General features: G+C 35.7%; 3 protein-coding genes across 5 annotated transcripts in view; 1 reads left to right on the top strand and 2 right to left on the bottom strand.

The window, feature by feature from the left end:
* The window catches only part of LOC149482533 (uncharacterized), a 32,880-nt gene extending 14,417 nt beyond the window's left edge, over window positions 1–18,463 (top strand). For 2 of the 3 annotated variants that reach the window (XM_089704325.1, XM_089704323.1), the window contains exons 11-14: window positions 10,489–10,697; window positions 12,545–12,678; window positions 14,714–14,892; window positions 16,466–18,463. In XM_089704325.1, coding sequence (XP_089560451.1) covers window positions 10,489–10,697; window positions 12,545–12,678; window positions 14,714–14,892; window positions 16,466–16,955 — 1,012 coding nt within the window. In that variant the 3' untranslated portion in view covers window positions 16,956–18,463. The remainder of the gene's footprint in view (window positions 1–10,488; window positions 10,698–12,544; window positions 12,679–14,713; window positions 14,893–16,465) is intronic. The other variant, XR_016316730.1, reaches the window with a different exon arrangement.
* On the bottom strand, window positions 1,014–2,206 carry LOC149482535 (uncharacterized). Its single transcript, XM_089704350.1, has one exon. The coding sequence runs from the start codon at window positions 2,172–2,174 to the stop codon at window positions 1,038–1,040; it is 1,137 nt and encodes a 378-aa protein (XP_089560476.1). The 5' UTR covers window positions 2,175–2,206; the 3' UTR covers window positions 1,014–1,037.
* LOC149482534 (uncharacterized) lies at window positions 2,272–9,187 on the bottom strand. The gene has a single exon (XM_089704321.1). The coding sequence runs from the start codon at window positions 8,070–8,072 to the stop codon at window positions 2,883–2,885; it is 5,190 nt and encodes a 1,729-aa protein (XP_089560447.1). The 5' UTR covers window positions 8,073–9,187; the 3' UTR covers window positions 2,272–2,882.
* Window positions 18,464–20,622: the final 2,159 nt, after the last annotated feature.

The raw sequence follows: 20,622 nt of genomic DNA, 5'->3' as shown, positions 1-20,622 counted from the left end.
TTAAATACTTCAAGGTCATTAATTTATATTCAGTCATTTTGTAGTCCATATGTTATCAAATCTAGACATAATTATATCGTAGGAAAGTCAAAACTGTACATTGATTTTTTTTTTAAGAATACTTGGCGTGATCTATAACCGATACCGAAGCCAAAAATATAGTTTTAAGAATTTTGTCTGTTTGATTATCTGTTTGTCTGTGTGTATATCCGGGCTAAACTCAAAAAGTACTGCATGGATTTATTTCAAATTTGGACTTGAGAAATCCCAGGGGAATGGGAGCTGTGCTATGCGGGTTTATCGTTGACTACACGGTCGAAGCCGCTGGCGGAAAACTATGTAGAATTACGTCCCGCCTCCGCCTGGGAAACTGTCTCTTAGGAATAGTGTAGCTTTCTGTTTGTGAAATTTGAGTAAAATCGTTATGAACCAACCATCTAATCTTTCTTCTATAATTATGTGTGAAACAATATTATGTTAAAAGTGATTTAAAACTAAAGAGTTTGGTATCGGCTCTTCTCTGAAGAAACTATTTCTGATTTCTGATTTGGTACTATTTTAATCTATCTATGATGATTCAAAAGCGTTTCTAAAATAAATAGAATACATAGGTGATGATGCGATCCCTGTCGCTATGCAATGTATCTTTTGAATAATGAAAACAAATATTTGTCATATTATAGGTATTATAATCTGCGTTTGTAGGGATATTTTCTAAGTAACAATTAACCTTTGTCATAACCTTAGCTTAATTTGGAAAATAGAATGATCGCTTCAACTAGCGTCTCTATCTATATAAAAATATCGTAATTTTATATTAAAAGTATAATTAAGTTCAATATCAAATGAAAAATGTCAACGATACTGGAAGATAAATATAATGAAAGTATAAGTAAAAGAATTAAAAATCATTTTAGGGAAGATTTCAAATAATTTGTATACACAGTTTTGCTTTTATACTTTTTATTAAAAAGAGTAAACATAAATGAATTTAGATTTATCAACCATGGTTATGCAATGCTATGTGTTCAGTGTTATTATGGTTTCTTTCTGAAGATAAAAGTACTCTCTGGAGATTCTATTGTAATCGCTGGATTATCTGCAATACATGATTTAATTTTATTGGCAGTTTTAAGCAGGTTAAATGGAATAAATATTTCCATATTATCTCCCCGTATCTGCCAATTGGTCGAGTTCACATTTAAACCGGCCGGCAATAATTCAACGCTTTCAAACAAAACTGTCGAACCTTCACTGCCCTTTACGTAAATCACTCTGTTATTAATTTTAACTTCCATATCGTCATCGGTGAGTTTTTTCGGCAGACGGTAAGTAAGTTTATAGGAATCTTGAGCCACAGTTGTGGAAACGTCGTTATTACATTGTAAAAAGTCCAATTCGTTCAAAAACGAGCCGAGGTGATCAAAAGTTTTGTTTCGAGGCATTTTGTTGGGGGACAAAGATTTTTCCAACTCGAGCTTTTGTAACTCTTGTTCTTGTTGTTTCGTTGTGTTTTCTTGTTGCTTTTGTAAATCTAGCTGTTTCTGTAGTTCTTGCTGACACTTAGCTCGTTCTGTTTGTGTGATAAATTCTAGAACTCCTGCGCAGTTTTTCTGTGACTGTTGTTCTTGATTTTTCATTTTATTTTCTAGCTCTTTTTGCAACGCGATCTGTTGTTGTAGTTGCTGTTGGCACTGATCATGTTGTAATTTTGCGTTTTGTTCTTGTTCAAGCAATTTCCGCTGCTGCTCTTCTATCTGCTTTTTAAGTTCTTGTTCGTTTGTTAGCAACTTGTATACTTGTTGCTGTAAAGCGCCTACCTGTTGCTGGCATTGCGTTCCTGTTTGTGCGGCCCGTTGTTGTTCAGCCAAATTCGCTTGTAGTTGCGTTATCTGTTGGTTAAGTTGTTGTTCTTGTTGCTGATGTGACGCTGCCTGTTGATTCTTTAGTTCGTGGCACTGATTTATTTGTGTTTGTGCGTTCTGTGATGTAACAGCCACATTTTGCTGCACCTGCGCTACCTGCCACTGGCAGGACGCATGTTCGTTCGCCAGTTGCGCCTGCAAGTTGTAGACGCTCTGCTGTAGTTGCTCCGCTTGCAGCCGCACATGGGGACAAAAAAAGAAGCCATGTGACAAATGGAATGTACACAGCAAAACAAATACGCGGTACATCTTGACGGGTTTGAAACACTCTGTGATACGTGCTCGTTGAATCGGCCAGTATTTATATGCAAAATTATAATAAGGTTGACCTCTTATCACATATTGTAGAATCGCACCAAGCCGAAATAGCGGGTGGCTTCTACTACATTAGGGAAAATTACGTTAACACAAAATCGATGTTCGGAATATAGTGAGCAGCAAAAACAATGCACCACGTACCTTGAGATGCTGCAGCACTCGATGAATTTGCGCCCAATCATCCGATGCGATACACGTGTTTCAATAGCCGCCGCGCGCGCACACAGCAGAGGAGCGGCTCGATCGAATGCGGAAGTACAAGTGTCGACCACAGATTAAGGTCTCGACTGTCGTGGTGCATGACAGTTGCAAAATAATTTGACAACCTTTGTTTGCATACTCTGTGCCAAACATCGATAATAGACACCACGATCAATTACACGGTAACGAAACATCCCGCCCACCAAAATGCCTATGGTATTTTCTGGTCAGACGATAAATAGAACATAATGGGAACGAGAACGATAAGAATGATCCGCATAATTATTGATGATACTTATTGATTACGATAAAAACTAGTTACCTAACTAATTGATTCTGTATAACACGATAGATGTTACACAGACACGATATCTTATTGCTAACGATAACTTAATGTCTAGATACCTTACGATACTAAAGAAAGATAAACGATTTAAGCTAGTCCTCGATTGGTAGAGGGCATAACTTAACCAACGGTCCTTGAATTATATGATTTTTCGCTGTTTTAACTACTGCAATCCGAGCTACACCATCAGAACCGGGTAAAAGATCCACTACTCTGGCAAGAGACCATTGTAGTGGCGCACGATTTTCATCCTTAATTATCACCATTGAGCCTATCTGAAGCGGTTTAGAATCCTTAGTCCATTTGGCGCGTTGTGTTAGTGAGTTAAGATACTCGTGTTTCCATTTGGACCAAAAACTCTGGTGAAATGATTGTAACAACTGCCACCGATGAAGCCGACTTATATTAACATTTGATAGATCTTCATCAGGGACAGCTGTCAAAGGCTCTAAGGTAAGGAAATGGCCTGGAGTTAAGACCGATAGATCATTTGGATCCGAACTGATTGGACAAAGCGGTCGCGAATTTAATACTGCTTCGATTTGCACGAAAAGCGTTGTAAGTTCTTCAAACGTAAGAACTTGATCACCAACTACACGAAGTAAATGAGATTTAGCCGCCTTGATTTGAATTTCCCATACACCACCGAAATGAGGAGCTGATGGAGGATTAAACTTAAATTCGATCTTTTCTAAATTAGAAGCTTGATGCATAAGAGACGATAATTGATTTCTTGCACCGATAAAGTTTGTTCCACAATCCGCGTGTATCACGTTACATCGACCACGGCGTGCCACAAAGCGTCGTAACGCAGCTATAAATGCGTCAGTGGACAGTGTAGACACCACCTCGAGGTGTACTGCTTTTGTTGTAAGACAAATAAAAAGACAAAGGCAAGCCTTTTCAATCTTAGCACCTCGATGTGGGCCTAATTTAATACGAAACGGTCCGCCGAAATCGACGCCTACTATAGAAAATGGTTTGACTTGATTAACACGGTATGACGGTAAATCACTCATAAACGGTTGTAATGGCTTCGGATTGGTTCGATAGCATTGTATACATTTACTTAAACGATTGCGTACAGTACGTTTTGCCGATATGATCCAAAATTGTTGAAGAAGTAAGAAATGCGTAGTATTGATGCCCGGATGCAAGTAGTTACGATGAATGTTGTCGATAATTAAAAACGTTAATGGATGATCAGACGGTAGAAAGGCTGGATGCCTTTGTTCGTATTCTAAACCTGCGCGTGAAATTCTACCGCCCACCCTGAGAATACCTAATCGATCGATAAATGGATTGAGTTTTCGAAAAGGTTTCGATAAAGGTTTGTTCGATTTAAGATTAGCAATTTCGTTCGAAAAGACCTGACTCTGTACATGTTTAACGATTTTTAATAATGCGTTATGTCTTTCAACGTTATTAATGAAATTATTACGATTAGCTTGAGCTGGGTTTTTAGAGTTATTGATAAAACGATATACAAATGCCAAAATGTTAACGATTGTTTGAAATGATGAATAACGATTAAGTAAAGAGTCAATTATTGTTGGTTCGATTGGAGCTCTCTCTTCAGCGGAAAGAGCTACCTTCCGTTGCTCCTTCTCCATAACGACCTTCTCCTCATTTGATGTGACAACAGCTGTATCCGTAGGCCAAGTATCACTACCTTGGGTTAACCAGCACGGTCCCGCCCACCATAAGGCATTGTGCACAAGCTCACTCGGAAATAAACCTCGTGAACACAAATCAGCAGGATTATCACCTGAGGATACATGATGCCACCAGTCTGTAGGGGTGATATCCTGTATGTGACTGACACGATTCGCGACAAATGTTGTCCAACGCGAAGAATGAGAACGCAGCCAAGACAAAACGATGGTTGAGTCAGACCACAAATATACAGAATCAATATGAATACGAGAAAGATACGTATCTTTTACAAATTTGTAAAGATCTGATAGAAGAACTGCAGCACAGAGCTCGAGTCGTGGTAACGATGTATGTTTAAGAGGTGCAACTCGAGCCTTAGAGCAAACGAAGAAAACATGAATATTACCAACAGCATCTGTAACACGTAAATAGATGACAGCTCCGTATGCAAGGGTAGAACTGTCACAAAACCCATGTAGCTCATACGATACAGCATCCGCGCAGGTAAGTTGCCGAGGAATTAGAAGTTCACTCAAAAGATTAAGTTGAGTGCGATGTTTGTTCCATGTATTGATGATCTCGTTAGGCGGCGTTTGGTCCCATCCAACGCCGAGAATCCACAACTTCTGAATTAAACATTTTGATTGAATTGTGATGGGAGATAAAAAACCTAACGGATCGAAAACCCTAGCGAGTTCACTAAGAATTGACCGCTTAGTACATGGCCGATAAGTAGATTCAATTTCGAAAACGAACGTATCTGTGGATGGATTCCATTTAAGACCTAATACCTTAAGAATTTGATTATCAGAATTGTCTAACGATACGGATCCAGTCAAACAACTATCACTGGGTAGATCAGACAATAACTGCGGTTTATTACTAGCCCACTTCCTAAGTTCAAACTGTCCACACTTAAAAAGTTTAATAATCTGCGACTTTGCTTCCTGAGCGACCTCTAACGATGAAAATCCGGTTGTGACGTCATCACAATAAACATCAGACAGTAGTACTCGTTTTGCGAGTGGATAAGAATCTCCCTCATCTTCAGCAAGCTGTCGAAGAGTACGGCAAGCGAGAAACGGAGACGAAGCTAATCCATATGTGACTGTATTTAAACGATATTCTAAGAGGGGCTCATCAGGAGAACTCCTCCAGAAAATGCGTTGGTAATCACGATGTTCTTGCGCTACTACAATCTGTCTAAACATTTGACGAGCATCAGCCATGAAGACAACGTTGTGTTCCCTAAAGCGTAAAAGTAGATTTAAAATATTCGGTTGTAGCTTTGGGCCGATAAGTTGTGTGTCATTCAGTGACTTAGAATGCATATCCTTCGCAGAAGCGTCGAATACAACGCGGAGGCGTGTGGTCGCAGAGTCAGGGCGTAGAACGCAATGATGAGGTATGTAATATTTTCCTGTACCAACTTGTGCTGCAGGAACCACTGTCATGTGACCACTTTCGATGTAATCAGACATAAAGTCGACATATTGCGATTTTAACAAAGCGTCACGTGACAACCTACGTTCGATAGCATAGAACCTACGCAAAGCAACTTCGCGAGAGCCCTCAAATGTCGGTTCTGAATTATTCTTAAACGGAATACGAACAATATAACGCCCAGATTGATCACGTGAGTGTTCATTAACGAATTTACGTTCGCATAATAACTCGTCTGGAGTCAGCATTGAAGTTTGCGGTACTGAATCTAATTCCCAAAAACGATGAACTAATGAATTTAAATCATTATCGATTACAGGCAACGCCTGCAACAGACTACTACATGAAATATTAGTTTTACCTAGAAGTAGCCAACCAAAGATTGAATTAAACGCGGTAGGTTGGTTGACACCTCCCTTGATATGTTGATTAAGAACAGAGTCAGCGAATACATCAGCAGCAAGCAAAATGTCAATGGGACCAGGTATATCGAAACCAGGGTCCGCTAACGGCAACGATTTAATATGGGACCAACTTGATGAATTAAGTTGAGCGATAGGTTGATCGCCACATATTTTAGATATGACGTGCATATCCAAGTTAAATAGAATTCGACCGTTAGAGCCGATAGAACAAGTGACGTCACCAATAACAGGTGCATCCGCTTCCCCTATGCCACTAATTGCCGCGGTTGTTGAAGCCGGCGTTAAATTTAAAGTTTTTACTGCTGATTTTGTTATGAAATTGCTTTGACTGCCCGTATCAAACAGGGCACGAAACGATTGCATATTACCTGAAGCATCCTTAACCTGAACGATAGCTGTGGCTAACAGCACTGTATGATTCGTATGTGACCTTAACACCAGCGACGACCCGATTTGATTTGATTCGATCTTAGTGTTATGATCGCGATGGAGTAAGGTGTGATGTTTACGCTTACACATACGACACGAAAAAATAGATTTGCAATTTTTTAATTGATGTGATGGCTTCAGGCAATTAAAGCACCAATTGTTTTGAGTGGCAATAGCCATACGATCGTCAATCGATTTACTAATAAAATCTTGACAAGAAAAAATAGAATGCGACTTATGGCAATACGCGCAGCTACTTGAATAAACTTTAGACTTATCGTTCGAATTACCTCTATTGTTCATAGCAACAAGTGCATTTGAATTGAAACGTTTCGTCGATTGATTTTGAGTAGTCGAAGGCTTTAAAGATTTGTTCACACAAGAAAAATGTGTATCTCGTAATAAGGCTTCGCATTTGGAACGCAAAAACCCCCTTAATTGATCATAAGACGGCAACTCCACGTTAGAATATTTCTCCTCAAAATCGCGGCGTAAGTTCTTGTCTAATTTTGATAAAATATGGTAAACTAAAACAAAATCCCAACGATCTATCGGTAACTCAATAGATTTTAAAATATTTAAATTTTCATCGAATAAGTCGAGTGACTTTTGAAACTCAGTTGCGTTGTTATGCATGAAGTTAGTGTTTAAAATATCTTGCCAACAAGTAAAAGCTAATGTTCGTTTACATTTATAGCGATTAATAAGAGCTTCATACGCGTCGCGATAATATTCATGAGTCATAGGGAACGCCTTAACCACCGATAACGCATCCCCGCTAAGAGAAGAAATTAAATAATGAAACCTTTCCGTGTCCGAAATTGACGTTGAGTTATGAATTAAAGAATTAAACGTATCATAAAACACAGGCCACTGCTTGATATTGCCCGAAAAATGTGGCAATGTAATTTTAGGTAAACGGATATTCGATGAATTGATGTTCGAGTTAATCGAATTATTTGTATCATGTTTAGTTAAACTAATATAAATAGACTGTATCTGAAAATATAATTCATCGAATTGTTCCTCAATTTCAGTTTCATTATCCGCGTCGTCCGACAGATCGAGTATATTAAAATGAGCATTTTCGAAATTTGAAACGATTTGTTTAATTTCCTGATGATACGATAAAAATAGGTCGTATTGTGAACGATCACTCAAAGCTGCATTACCTATTTCTAACGCCTTCGATAATCTTTTAAGCGCTATAGTACGTTTTCTACGCAATGTCGATAAGTCCTTAGTCGTATAATATTCATCCACCGATTTAGATTTTAATTTTTTCAAAGAACCTAACTTCCGAGTTGAATGTTTAGTTAATAAAGACATCTTATTAAATTTAAATTTATATATCGAATAAACAAAATGTAAAAACGTTTAAACACAAACAATTAAATAACAAAGTTAATCTTCGATGTAATTTTTCAAACAATGAAATAAAATGAAACAATGAAATTATTATTTCACCTTTACGCATATGAAGTTAAGGATGAAAATCGCATGAAACGGTAATGTGAATGAATACAGATTATAACTTACAATAACAAGTTAAAGTGATGATGCGCTGCGCGAGCCGCTGGAATGTTCGACGTTCGATTGTCAATTTACCCCCGAGTGTTAATATAAAATGAAATTATTTTATATTACGATTTGACCTAATATTACGTTTTAATATTAGTTATGTAGTTAGGATAAACTGTAACGTGAATGAATTATGTTTTGGAATGTGAAATTACTATAGGCCTGTGTAAAATTAAGCACCGATGAAATATGTGATTGCTTAACTAGTTCCTACAATAATTAAACACTTTGACTTGTACTTCTGAATATGTATTAAGTTTTAGAATATGAAATTGTTTTAAGCCGGTTGAATTTAAGCACCGATAAAATAAGTGTTTGCTTAAATAGATCTTATAACAACTTCCTACTTTGTTAAACAAAGAACCTAATACGAACGGAATTGAATTTGATTTTAGATTATGAATTACGTGTGACCAGTAATACCATAAGCTTTTGAATATGATAATTGATACGCAAATTCCCGGGTTTCGGCACCAGAAATAATGTAGAATCGCACCAAGCCGAAATAGCGGGTGGCTTCTACTACATTAGGGAAAATTACGTTAACACAAAATCGATGTTCGGAATATAGTGAGCAGCAAAAACAATGCACCACGTACCTTGAGATGCTGCAGCACTCGATGAATTTGCGCCCAATCATCCGATGCGATACACGTGTTTCAATAGCCGCCGCGCGCGCACACAGCAGAGGAGCGGCTCGATCGAATGCGGAAGTACAAGTGTCGACCACAGATTAAGGTCTCGACTGTCGTGGTGCATGACAGTTGCAAAATAATTTGACAACCTTTGTTTGCATACTCTGTGCCAAACATCGATAATAGACACCACGATCAATTACACGGTAACGAAACACATATTATTGTGTTATTTATTGGCCAGAATTTCCCTGTGAACTGATATATTATATTTAGAATGAAATAATGACTTTATTCATTTACCTCGTGCCGAATATTTACTTCGTCCTATTTTGTTTTTCTTATATTTTTTTTAATATGTTGTTTTCGTAAGCTTATTAGTATCATCTCAGTCAGTCATATTCATTTAGTAATTTACAACAAAAATGTACGTATGGTCAACTTCAAAATTATTATTTAAAAAAATCATATGTGTAAAATCATAATGTGGTTTAAAAGCTATCTTTCTTGTCGCTCACAAATGGTCGAAATAAAAGGGGATAATGGACAAAGGGCTTGTTCATCTGCGTGGGCGGAAGTTTCTAGAGGAGTACCGCAAGGCTCCATTCTTGGCCCCCTTCTGTTCATACTGTATACGGCTGATGTGACACAATGCATAAAATATTGTAAATACCATCTCTATGCGGACGATATTCAATTATACCTTTCGTTCAAAGTCAGTGAGATGGATATTGCTCTAGAAAGTAGTACCATACTTTTTTGCACGCCTCATAAGCGAAGCGTTGAGGTGGGTACTACTGTCACTTCGCGCAAAACATCTGATTTTTCAAACTTAAAATGTCTTTATGTATCATACATTGCACTTGTAAGATAATACATACACACACATATTAAGAAAAAACACTATTTTTAACGTTCATGATATTTTTGATGTCATTTTTGTTATTTAAACTAGTTAAAAAACAGTTTAAAAAAGTTCTGTCTTGGACGTCCGTGTGTCTGTATGTGCGGATCCTTTTTCTTGTTAACACGATAGCGACCGAAATACTTTACTAATCGAGTCTTTTTTTTTCTCTTACGCTCAAGCGTACTCAAGTATGCTCAGGAATAGAACCCTTTCATTTTTCAGGGTCTGATTCGATGTGGTTTAATTGTTATTAAATAAACAAAAATAATATTAATAAATAATTATTTAAAAAAAATTATGAGGCGTGCACTTTTGGATTTTCCAAATTTTTTTTTCTAATTTTACGCGATATTAACGTACCTGTTAACCGTGAATGTTACATACTTCTATCATATCTTTACTCTCTATGAGATGATTCTAGAATGATAAAATTGATTTCGTTTCTAGTTTAATTACTTACGACGAATTTGTCAAATGTATTAATTTGTTTTAATGTACAGAAAAACACTGCTCAAATTGACTGCCTTGATTTATTCCTGTTCATATCTATCCATAAACAATTTTATCCAAATATGTGGTATAACACTCATTGCATCACAATATTAAATATTTGAATACACAGGCGGGAATCCATACGCCGTTCCCGTTCAGCGGATCGCCGGACGGAAAGCAGACACCGCGACGACAGAAGAGAAGAGAGAAGAGACGATAGGAGAGAAGAGAGAAGAGACGATAGGAGAGAGGAGAAGCGGGAGGAGAAGCAAAAGGAGCGGAGGGACTCACCGCCACCCGATGTGAAGAAACCGGAGATACGGAAGATGCCCTTTATAGGTGAGTACACTGATGTTACTTAAAAAAATAATATTAAAATATATGTAGGTTGATTTTTTGTGTCTGGTTACTACTCTTTTGAAGAATTAGTCAATTAGTAATGTCAAATCAAATATTATTGACTTCTTACCACAGTATTTTATTTTAATTTTATCATGACGTGTCTTTAACAAATGCAATAAAAAAACATTTATGTATCTGACATAACAGTTGCAAATACATTATATACATAGTTATTTATTTTTATTTTGCGGCACAGATGTTTTGTGTTACTTTTCATAATAAGAAAATACCATTGGGATTGTTAAAATAATAAAGAAAATGTAGATACTATAGTCGAGCCAATTTAATAGGCAACATTTGACGTCTATCAATTGTATCTTCGAAGAGAGGTAACCTGCTTAAAAACATCGATTAAAGTGAATTAATCGATACGGACTTGAAACATTTGTCAATCGAACTTGAAACACGTCAATTTTAAAATTCATCAGGCGAATCCCTGTCCCAGTAATATACTTTCTTTCGTAAATTTAAGGAGCAAAATAAGACAAGTATAGGTCTACCAGAATCTGATGGCATATTTATATTTAAGAAATAAAAGATTTTCATGTGGCAACTTATTTGACAACTATCAAATTGGTTGTCAAATTATTTGTCTTTTTTGCAGTTGATAAATAATTTTTAGGATTTTGTCTAAAAAATCTTCGAAAATGTCGAAAAAGCCGCTGTGATCACAAGCAAGAGGTGTTGTTTATAATGTGTATAGAAAAATATTTGATGAAGAAGGGTCAAACACATCACAATTTTCAATTTAGAAGATTTTATTGGTAAATTGGACTTACCCGCTTTGATACTTTTAATTAAAAAATATTATATGTAGGTAACTATAATATTGTTTGTTGATTGGAATATAATTTTATGAAAACTTATTACAGGAGTTTCCAATACGGCTATTCGTCAAGTCCAAGCTGTCCAAGTCAATTTTATAATGTGTGTATCTGTTAATACTTACGAAAATAAACATAGTTTTATTTTACTTTTATTTTATTTTATAAAAAATTATAAGCAGTCTAGTTTTCTATCGATATAACATCGATATTTTCACATGGCATATTGATAATGAACATACAATTACAAATGTAATGTGTAAATAATAATATGTATTACCTGTGTAAAAGTAATACATATGTATATTATACATGTAAGTATGTACCTACCTACATAATATTAAGTGGATATCTCATTATTAAGTACAGTAGTGTCCACTTATGTAATGTGACTAATGATATTGAGAACAAACTAAAAAATAAGCAGTATCAAGATCGTTCATTCCATTTTCCCTAGGGTTGCACACTCAAAATTTTGATTTCCCTAATTGCCATCAGATTCTGGTTTACCTATATAATACATAATTTAAAAAACACAACGCATTTATTAATTTATGATGATTTATATTCACAAGCATTCAATAACTGATGTCAGATTTCGATTTCGTTAAAAAGAAAAAAGGTTTATTGAAACAACATTGTAGCGACGTCAGTTCTTCAAAATCAAAAATTGTTTATTATGTTTAGAATGGTTTATCAGTACAATCAAATCTTAAAATTACTTGTATCGGTCATTATTATAATAAATATGTAATCGTAATTGAAAAAAGTTTAGATTTGCTAAACAAGTGCAGTTCTAACAAAACGAAATATCATGATATTCTATGTCGTCGTTACTAGGTTACGTTGTTGAATTTTGTTGAACTGTCAAATGTTGCCAATTAAAATGGCTCTACTATAGATTTATAAAAATCTGTCATATGAATTGAATACTAATAGTTTCTATACTTATACTTCAAGGGAAAATGCCGGTATACAAACACCTCGGCAAGTCGAAGACGGAAGAGCAGAAGAAGGAAGAAGAAAAGAAAAAGGAAGACGACGTAGCGTTGAAGAAGAGACAGCAAGAGATCGACGCGGAGATACAGAAGAAGGTTAGTTTCTTCTACTCTTTTTTAAGTGCTCTTTCTTGCTTTTGGCTTAAGATCTATGTAAGTTTATATTTTTTAAATATTATAGCTTAGTTTTTCTCTGCGTGTCTAGCTATTCTTTACTCATTTAGATACACTAGAACTTCTATTTAAAACACAAATAATGATGACAATGCATCCATACTAATATTATAAATGCGAAAGTAACTCTGTCTGTCTGTCTGTTACTCAATCACGCCTGAACTACTGAACCAATTTGCATGAAATTTGGTATAGATATATGTATTTTGATACCCGAGAAAGGACATAGGATAGGTTTTATCCCGGAAATCCTACGGGAACGGGTTTTTCTCTGAAAACGCGGGCGAAGCCGCGGGCGGAAAGCTAGTAATAATATATTCATTGTCATCATTATTTTTAGTTTTTTTTTTGCCACTGCCATTCTTTATTCCATCTTGTTAAATAATATACTGAGTACATTTGAAAGCTTATTTACAACAACATTACAAGGAAACAAATCTCATATTAGGAGCTTAAAGGCTTAAATATACTACTGCATATTTAAAAAAAAACTGAAGTAGTCTAAAAGGGCTGATAGACGTAGGAACTTTAAAACCGCGGTTTTAAAGTTCGCGTACTTACTCGGCTCGACGTCGGTGACACATGTAGAGCTTGGTCAGTAGCTTCTCTCGTGTCACCGATATCGAATGTCTCTATGTCATCAACAGAGGGAATTTTATGTTATTCAGGAATTAAATATAGACATTTTTAATTTAATAACCAGCACTTATTTTTAAGTAAATAGCATTCTAACAAAATAAATGTTCAAAAATTGAAGGATATATTTTCGTTTTTACTATTATATTTTGAGGGTACTTTACAAAAAAAGAGCGTGTGCGCCGAGCCCACGCGTCAGGAGTGAAACTTCCTTGGCGTGATTCAAAGATACCTTCGCCAATATTCAATTATATTATATTCATTCATATTAATTATATTAAATTATTTTCATAAAACTAAAAGAAGAAGACGAAATTAATTGAACTTTTGCACTTAGTAACACCTATTATAGCTAGACAGGCTAGGCTCGCGGCTCGCGGCGGTGACAGACGTGCGAGTCAAGGCGGGCTACGAGTAAAATTTCAAACATGTTGGATCGTCAACGAACTTACTCGACGGTTTTTAAGTACGCGTACTTGGGGTGACACACGAGCGAAAAAGGTCGTCGAGCCACAAGTTCGCGTACTTACTCGTACGTCTGTCACCCCTTTAAGAAAGCTTTGTGTATCGCTATAACTTCTTTAAAAACTAATTTGTTTGCTGCAATATATTATATATTTACATTGCTATTTAGCACTAGAATATTTTGTATATAGTCAATTTTCATTACTAACCGTTCCTTGAAAAAGTAATTTTTTACAACATTAAAGGCTTTTGTCTTGATTTGTTAATGAATTCTTATTTCATTAGAATAATGTAATAATTTTATCATTTTCGCTATCATCATCGATAGTGACAGGTATGTATCGTTTGAAATTATAATTTTGAAGTCATAAAAAAGAAACATATTATTTAAAAAAAAAATACAATTATTTTAGTTTTTGAGTTTTGAATTTTTTTAATGTTATTTTAACACTATCATATAAAATTAACGTAAGGATCATAATTAACAAATAAAAGGAAAATAAACCACAAAAGAGAAAATAGTCGCATTATACGATTATAATTTCAACATAATAACAAGTCAAGATGAATATATGTACAAATATTGTCATCAACTCTTACGATTATGTTAAAATTACGTTTATTAAGGCTGTAAAATCTCTGTTTCATCTCTCGCCTTATTGTTGTATCCGTCACCATAGCAACGGGACCATACGATCTCCATATCGAACTTTCTGTAACATTGCGTTACCATAGCAACGGGACGATGTAATCCCCAGCTAGAACATTCCATAACTACTATTATAAAACTGCAGGAGACTGATTCTAGAACTATAATCCTATACTTATATAATATATGTATAATATATACCTCCAGGTGGCGGAGTTCAAGGAGAAGATAGCGAAGTCGCAGCTGGAGCGCGAGCAGGAGCAGGCGGGGGCGCGGCTCGTGGGCGGGCTGCTGCCCGGCGCCTTCCTGCTGGCCCCGCCCACCGCCGCCCCGCCCGCCCCCGGCCCCGCCCCCGCGCCGCCCCCGCCCGCCGCGCCCGTGCCGCCGTACGTATACAGACATACTCGTACAAGGGACACGGACACGCAAACTTAGATATACAGCGACGCGACGCCCACGCTGCCATATGTATACACACACAAACATTCCTGCTGGCCCCGCCCGTATACGTGCACATGCACACACACACGTATCTCGCCACGCCCGCCATACATACACACACGCACAGACTATCACTGACACACACACACGTGCATACGTAATCCGCGACGTTGTGTCATACGCGGGCGTGACGTCATACTGCATACGCATCATGAAAAGTCTGCCCGTCTCTCTCGCGCGCAGACTAGCTTATGAGAGTGAAGGGGACAATTATTGTTTTTATTTTGCAATTTTTTATAAATACAGGGTGATGTAATTTAAACAAAGACGTTAGGTATACCGTATACTAACTACTAACTATATTCGACGAGATAACTACTTCGCGGCACGCGGATTACAATAATTTTTTACTTTACCAAGGTTAAATTATGTAATAATTTTAATATGTTTTGTAAACAAAATGTAAACGCGCGCCGTTAGTTAGAATTTTCATACATAGCTGAACAATACAGCTTTTATTGTAATGTAGCCTTATCTCTTACGTGCTAGGGTTTCGATTGTATTGTATTGGGAGTGAGCGCATGTGTTATTTGTATTATTTATATCGTTATTTTGAATATGACATTAAATTTAATTATTATTTGATAATTGAATGATTATCAATACTATTTTACAATTGATTATGAGAATAAATAATTAAGTTCATCGATTGAGTTACTTTCAAATTGTAATTTTACATATAAATTATGAGAGATTTCATATTATCTACAACGCACCCATTTTACAATTCAAGCCTACACTAGAATCGCATTTATTTTTGAACATACTGTATAGTAAAATTGCATAAGTGTGAGTACTGTGAAGATGCCAGCTTTCCTTAATCGGCCAGTACCGAGTGGAATATAACGTACATACGTACACAAACTGTGACGCCTGTACTACCGGGATATACACGCGCACACGCTTACATCCCCACACACGCACACATGTAACCGTGTACGTGAGAATAAATTGGTAATTCGCATAAGCTATTTAATTCGATTATATAAATATATATCATATCATTTATCATGAATAATATAGTATAGTTGTCATTTATATTCACAAAACACTATTAAAGGGACATATAAAAAATTTTTGGTGATATTGTAATATAAAAAATTTGGTGGTATTGTGTTGCTATACACAAAATTTCGTAAATCGTAAACAATTTCAAATATCATAAATAATGTTGGTTACCGTAACTCTTGTGTTAAAAATAAACAACAAGGTTTTATAAGAAAAACATAATCAGTCTAGCATTGTGTCTCTTTATCAAAATACTAACTACGTACTATTTTTAAATTATAATTATATGCAACTATAACAATGTCATCGTTAATGTGCTGGTGACTTATTAAGTTTTGTAGCCTGCTAATGTTGTGAGAACTAAATAAAGACGATTTTATTTATTTATTTTAGTTGATACACACTTTGTTGTCCAAATAAATAATGTTTAATTTTCTTTCTCACCTACAGAGGCACGCAGCCGCCGGTGAACTTACCGAAAGACTTCCAAGATGCGCTCGACATAATCTTCCCGTCAGAAGTGAAGCAAGATATGAGCCAGCAAGACATGTTCCAAGGGCTCCAGGGGATCCCGGGCTTCCCGGGGCTAAGCCTCGGTGGTGTGATGCCCCAGTTCCCCCAACTGAGCCTCCTGGGCCAACCCCCCATGATGATGCCCTTCGACCTCAACTCGCCGCTGTTCCCGAGGCCCCAGCTCTACGACACTCACGTGCCCATGATGTCCAATAAGCGCAACCAGAAAAATAACAGACAGAAGCAGCAGAATCAGAATCAACAGAATCAGCAGAATCAGAATCAACAGAACCAGAATCTGCAGAATCAGAATAATCAGAAGGAGAAAGAGAGCCCGGTGGAGAAGAAGACAGAGAGGAATAAAGCAGAGTTGGATGAATTGGCGCTACTGGGAATCGATGCCTCGGATGTTGGGGCAGGGATGTGATGGCTTGTGGATACAATGTTACAAATAAAGTACTTGACGGTTATAATGAGGGTTTTTATTGCGTTTAATATGGAATATGAGTTTTTTGGTAAAAATGTAATTTGTAGTATTCTATTTCTTTATAGTTTGGTAAAAATGTGAGTCCCATGTCATAAAATAAAATACAATAATTGTATTAAATGCGTGATCAGAAAGTTCTGTCCCAATCTCAATTCTTATAATTTTTTTAGATTTATATTTTTCATGTAGAATTAGTCTGTAAGATAATGTTAGTCAGTCAATCACAATACTGATAGTTCTAAAAATAATTGTACAATAAAATTCAAATTCAAATTCAAATTGTCTTTATTTGCTGAATGTAGTTACATAGCTGAGGTACAAATTTTATAGGTTCTTAGACATTCTGCTCGTAGTTGAGCGTGCAAATATATTAAATTATAAATTACATTACACATAATACTTCACACAACACTAGATCTCAATAGGAACATTGCAAAATTATAGTAATAAAATGATTATAAATAATAGACCGGGAATTCTCCCGGTCTATTAATATGTCAATATATTCATATTGACACAAAATTTTGGGTCATTTGTAACAGGATGGCGGTTCTACAGGGGTCTTAGTACGCAATGGAAAAAAGAAAAATGATGGTCAGAACGCTGGTACCGGCGGACTAGTCGCGTGGGCGTAAGTCGAACTCGTCGGATAAATTACGGAAGTCAAACGATCTGTAACACAAAAATTTTAGGATTTACCGATAGCCCATAAAAAAGAAGTAGGGTAGTGTCATGCCATATTTTTCCGGTGTGACTTACAGCCCGCCATACCGACGTGAATACGTTGATTAAAAAAAAAACAATTCAACCATTTGTACCAGGCTAATTTTTGCACAGGTAATCATCGTCCAGTAGCCATGTACGAAAATCGCCATGCCATACTTTTCAGACAGTTCCAAATGGTCGCCATACCGTCGAAAATCAGCAATTTTTTTTCGCTAAACGATTTGTACCACCTTAAATTTTATTTCAACAGCTCCTGAATGATCAAAAACAGAAGTGTGATAATGCCATACCTATGGGAAGAGGCGAATGTGTATATAATAAAGTTTTTCATTGTAAGATTTTATTCGGATTTTGAACGATTTGTAGCAGTATGGCACAAATTTTTAACCGACTTTAAAAGAAAGGAGGAGGTTATCAATTCGGCCGGTATGTTTTTTATGTATGTACACCGATTACTCCGAGGTTTCTGAACCAATTTACGTGATTCTTTTTTTGTTTGATGCGGAATAGTGTCGAATTGGTCCCATTAAAATTTTATTCAGATTGGCCCAGTAGTTTTTATTTTATGAGCATTTTTGTCTGATCTCGATGACTTAATTGAAATGTAGCAAGTAACTTTGATTCACTAAAAAGTATTAAATAAAAATAACTACGTTAAAAAATAAGTCGGTGCCAACAAAGTGCCAAGCACTAAGCACTTAGTATTTGGCCCGTACACCGACATCAAAATAATATGTAGTAATTAATAATATCAAATCTCTTTTATTTTTTTATTTTTAACGTAGTTATTTTTTCCTCTATTAAAAGTATGGCAAATATAATAATGGTCACTTTACATCATGCCATCCATACTGGTACGAATCGTCAATTTTTTTTTACGTCTTGGCTTAAATCTCACAATCGTCCGCCCCATGTTTGCAATCCGGGATGACTTTTTGTAGGTAGAATTGTATACAAACAAACAGAATATAATGATCCCATACTATAACAAGTATTTTACGTTTTGTATAGTCATATTTTTGAAAAGTGTCGAATAAATAATTGTGTTTTTCAAGCACTTTGCCCCCTACAAGAAGTATGGCAAATATAATAATGGACACAATTTATCAAATACTTTCCAAAAATCCAAATGCAATACTGGTATAAATCGTTTAGCGAAAAAAAATTGCTGATTTTCGGCGGTATGGCGACGATTTGGAACTGTCTGAAAAGTATGGCATGGCGATTTTCGTACATGGCTACAGGACGATGATTATACCTGTGCAAAAATTAGCCTGGTACAAATGGTTGAATTTTTTTTTTAATCAACGCGTTCACGTCGGTATTGTGGGCTGTAAATCACACCGGAAAAGTATGGCTACTTCCGCCTACTTCTTTTTTAAGAGCTATCGGTAAATCCTAAAATTTTTGTGTTACAAATCGTTTGACTTCCGTAACTTATCCGACGAGTTCGACTTACGCCCACGCGACTTGTCTGCCGGTACCACTATTCTGACCACCATTTTTCTTTTTGTCATTGCGTATTAAGACCCCTGTAGAACCGCCATCCTGTTACAAATAACCCAAAATTTTGTGTCAGTATCTCCCGGCCTATATGGATAGTATATGGATTGTTTTGGACGCTTAAAATATACAATAGAACAGCAATTAATCTTTTTAAAAAAAATATTCAAGGCACAGGGACAGTCTGGTTACTGTTTTATTATAGGTAGGTATGTGTTTTCTGATAATGTTTTACTGTCAAAAATTATCTTCACTGGATATTATTCAATGACGCCTTTCAAAAAGAAAACTTATTTACAAACAGATTTTTATATCTTTACATACCTAATTTTAACTTTCATTTCATGAACTGCTCATGTAAATACCTATCACAATCTGGTTTAATTTAACAAAACATTCAATTCGGTGAATTTTAGCGTTATTTTGCAAAAAAAACCGCACGTACAGTCCCCCGTCCGAGTCGAACTGACACCGTCAACTTTCGTCGAAAATAAGCAAAAGAGGTGAGGTTTTATGTGGGTTTTATTATAATTTCGAGTTTTTCCTTGATAATTTAACGATAATAATGAAAATTGAAAAAAAATAAAGAATATAAGTTATTACAAATATCATAACATATTTTTTGGTATAAATTTCATGTATAAATATGTAGCCGTTTTCCTAACAAAATGCGTTTTATGTTCAAAAAAGGGGTTGATTTGCATTGAGATAATATTACTACGTATGGAGGAGACACCACGAACAAAATCTGTGCGCCATTTTTTTGCTCTAACTAAATTTTAAAAATTATTATCTAATTAGGTACTTACCGATGAAAGTTATTCCTTTGCACTTTTCCGTATTATTTGTATTATTTGTGCAATATCGTAAAACACACGAAGGCATATTTGATGCGTTTCACTTTAAAACCATTAAAAAAACCGCTCAACATACGCCACATGGCGTATGTTGAGTGGAACATAAGTGATGTAGGCGGTGTCGTCTCCATATTAATATTATCTCAATGTTGATTTGTATGTATTTTTTTATGTCTAGGCTAAAAGTAAACAATACACTTTGTTAATTATATCCTTGAGTATCACATATATATTTTTTTAACACAATCGTACCAACAGTTTCCTCAACAAAATTCAATATGTATAAGGTGTTTTTCGGTTTTGACCATAGTACTTAATCCCCTTAAGAAGCGGTTAATCAAATATATAATAATAATTATTATATTGTATTCTTCTTCTTAAAGTCGTTCTTTTTATTACGTTATTTTCACTTTCATCGTGTGTTCTTCACATAGATAACATTTGTACTTTATATTTATAACTTATATAAACACTTTAACACTTTTTTTACTAGTACATAATTAGCACTTTAACTATTTTTA

The sequence above is a fragment of the Colias philodice genome, chromosome 15, assembly GCF_061535455.1.
Source record: "Colias philodice isolate Cphi_HAF_F1 chromosome 15, ilColPhil1 Martin Lab GWU primary, whole genome shotgun sequence".
In the NCBI taxonomy this organism is placed as follows: domain Eukaryota; kingdom Metazoa; phylum Arthropoda; class Insecta; order Lepidoptera; family Pieridae; genus Colias; species Colias philodice.
This window is presented reverse-complemented; position numbering and strand designations above follow the sequence as displayed.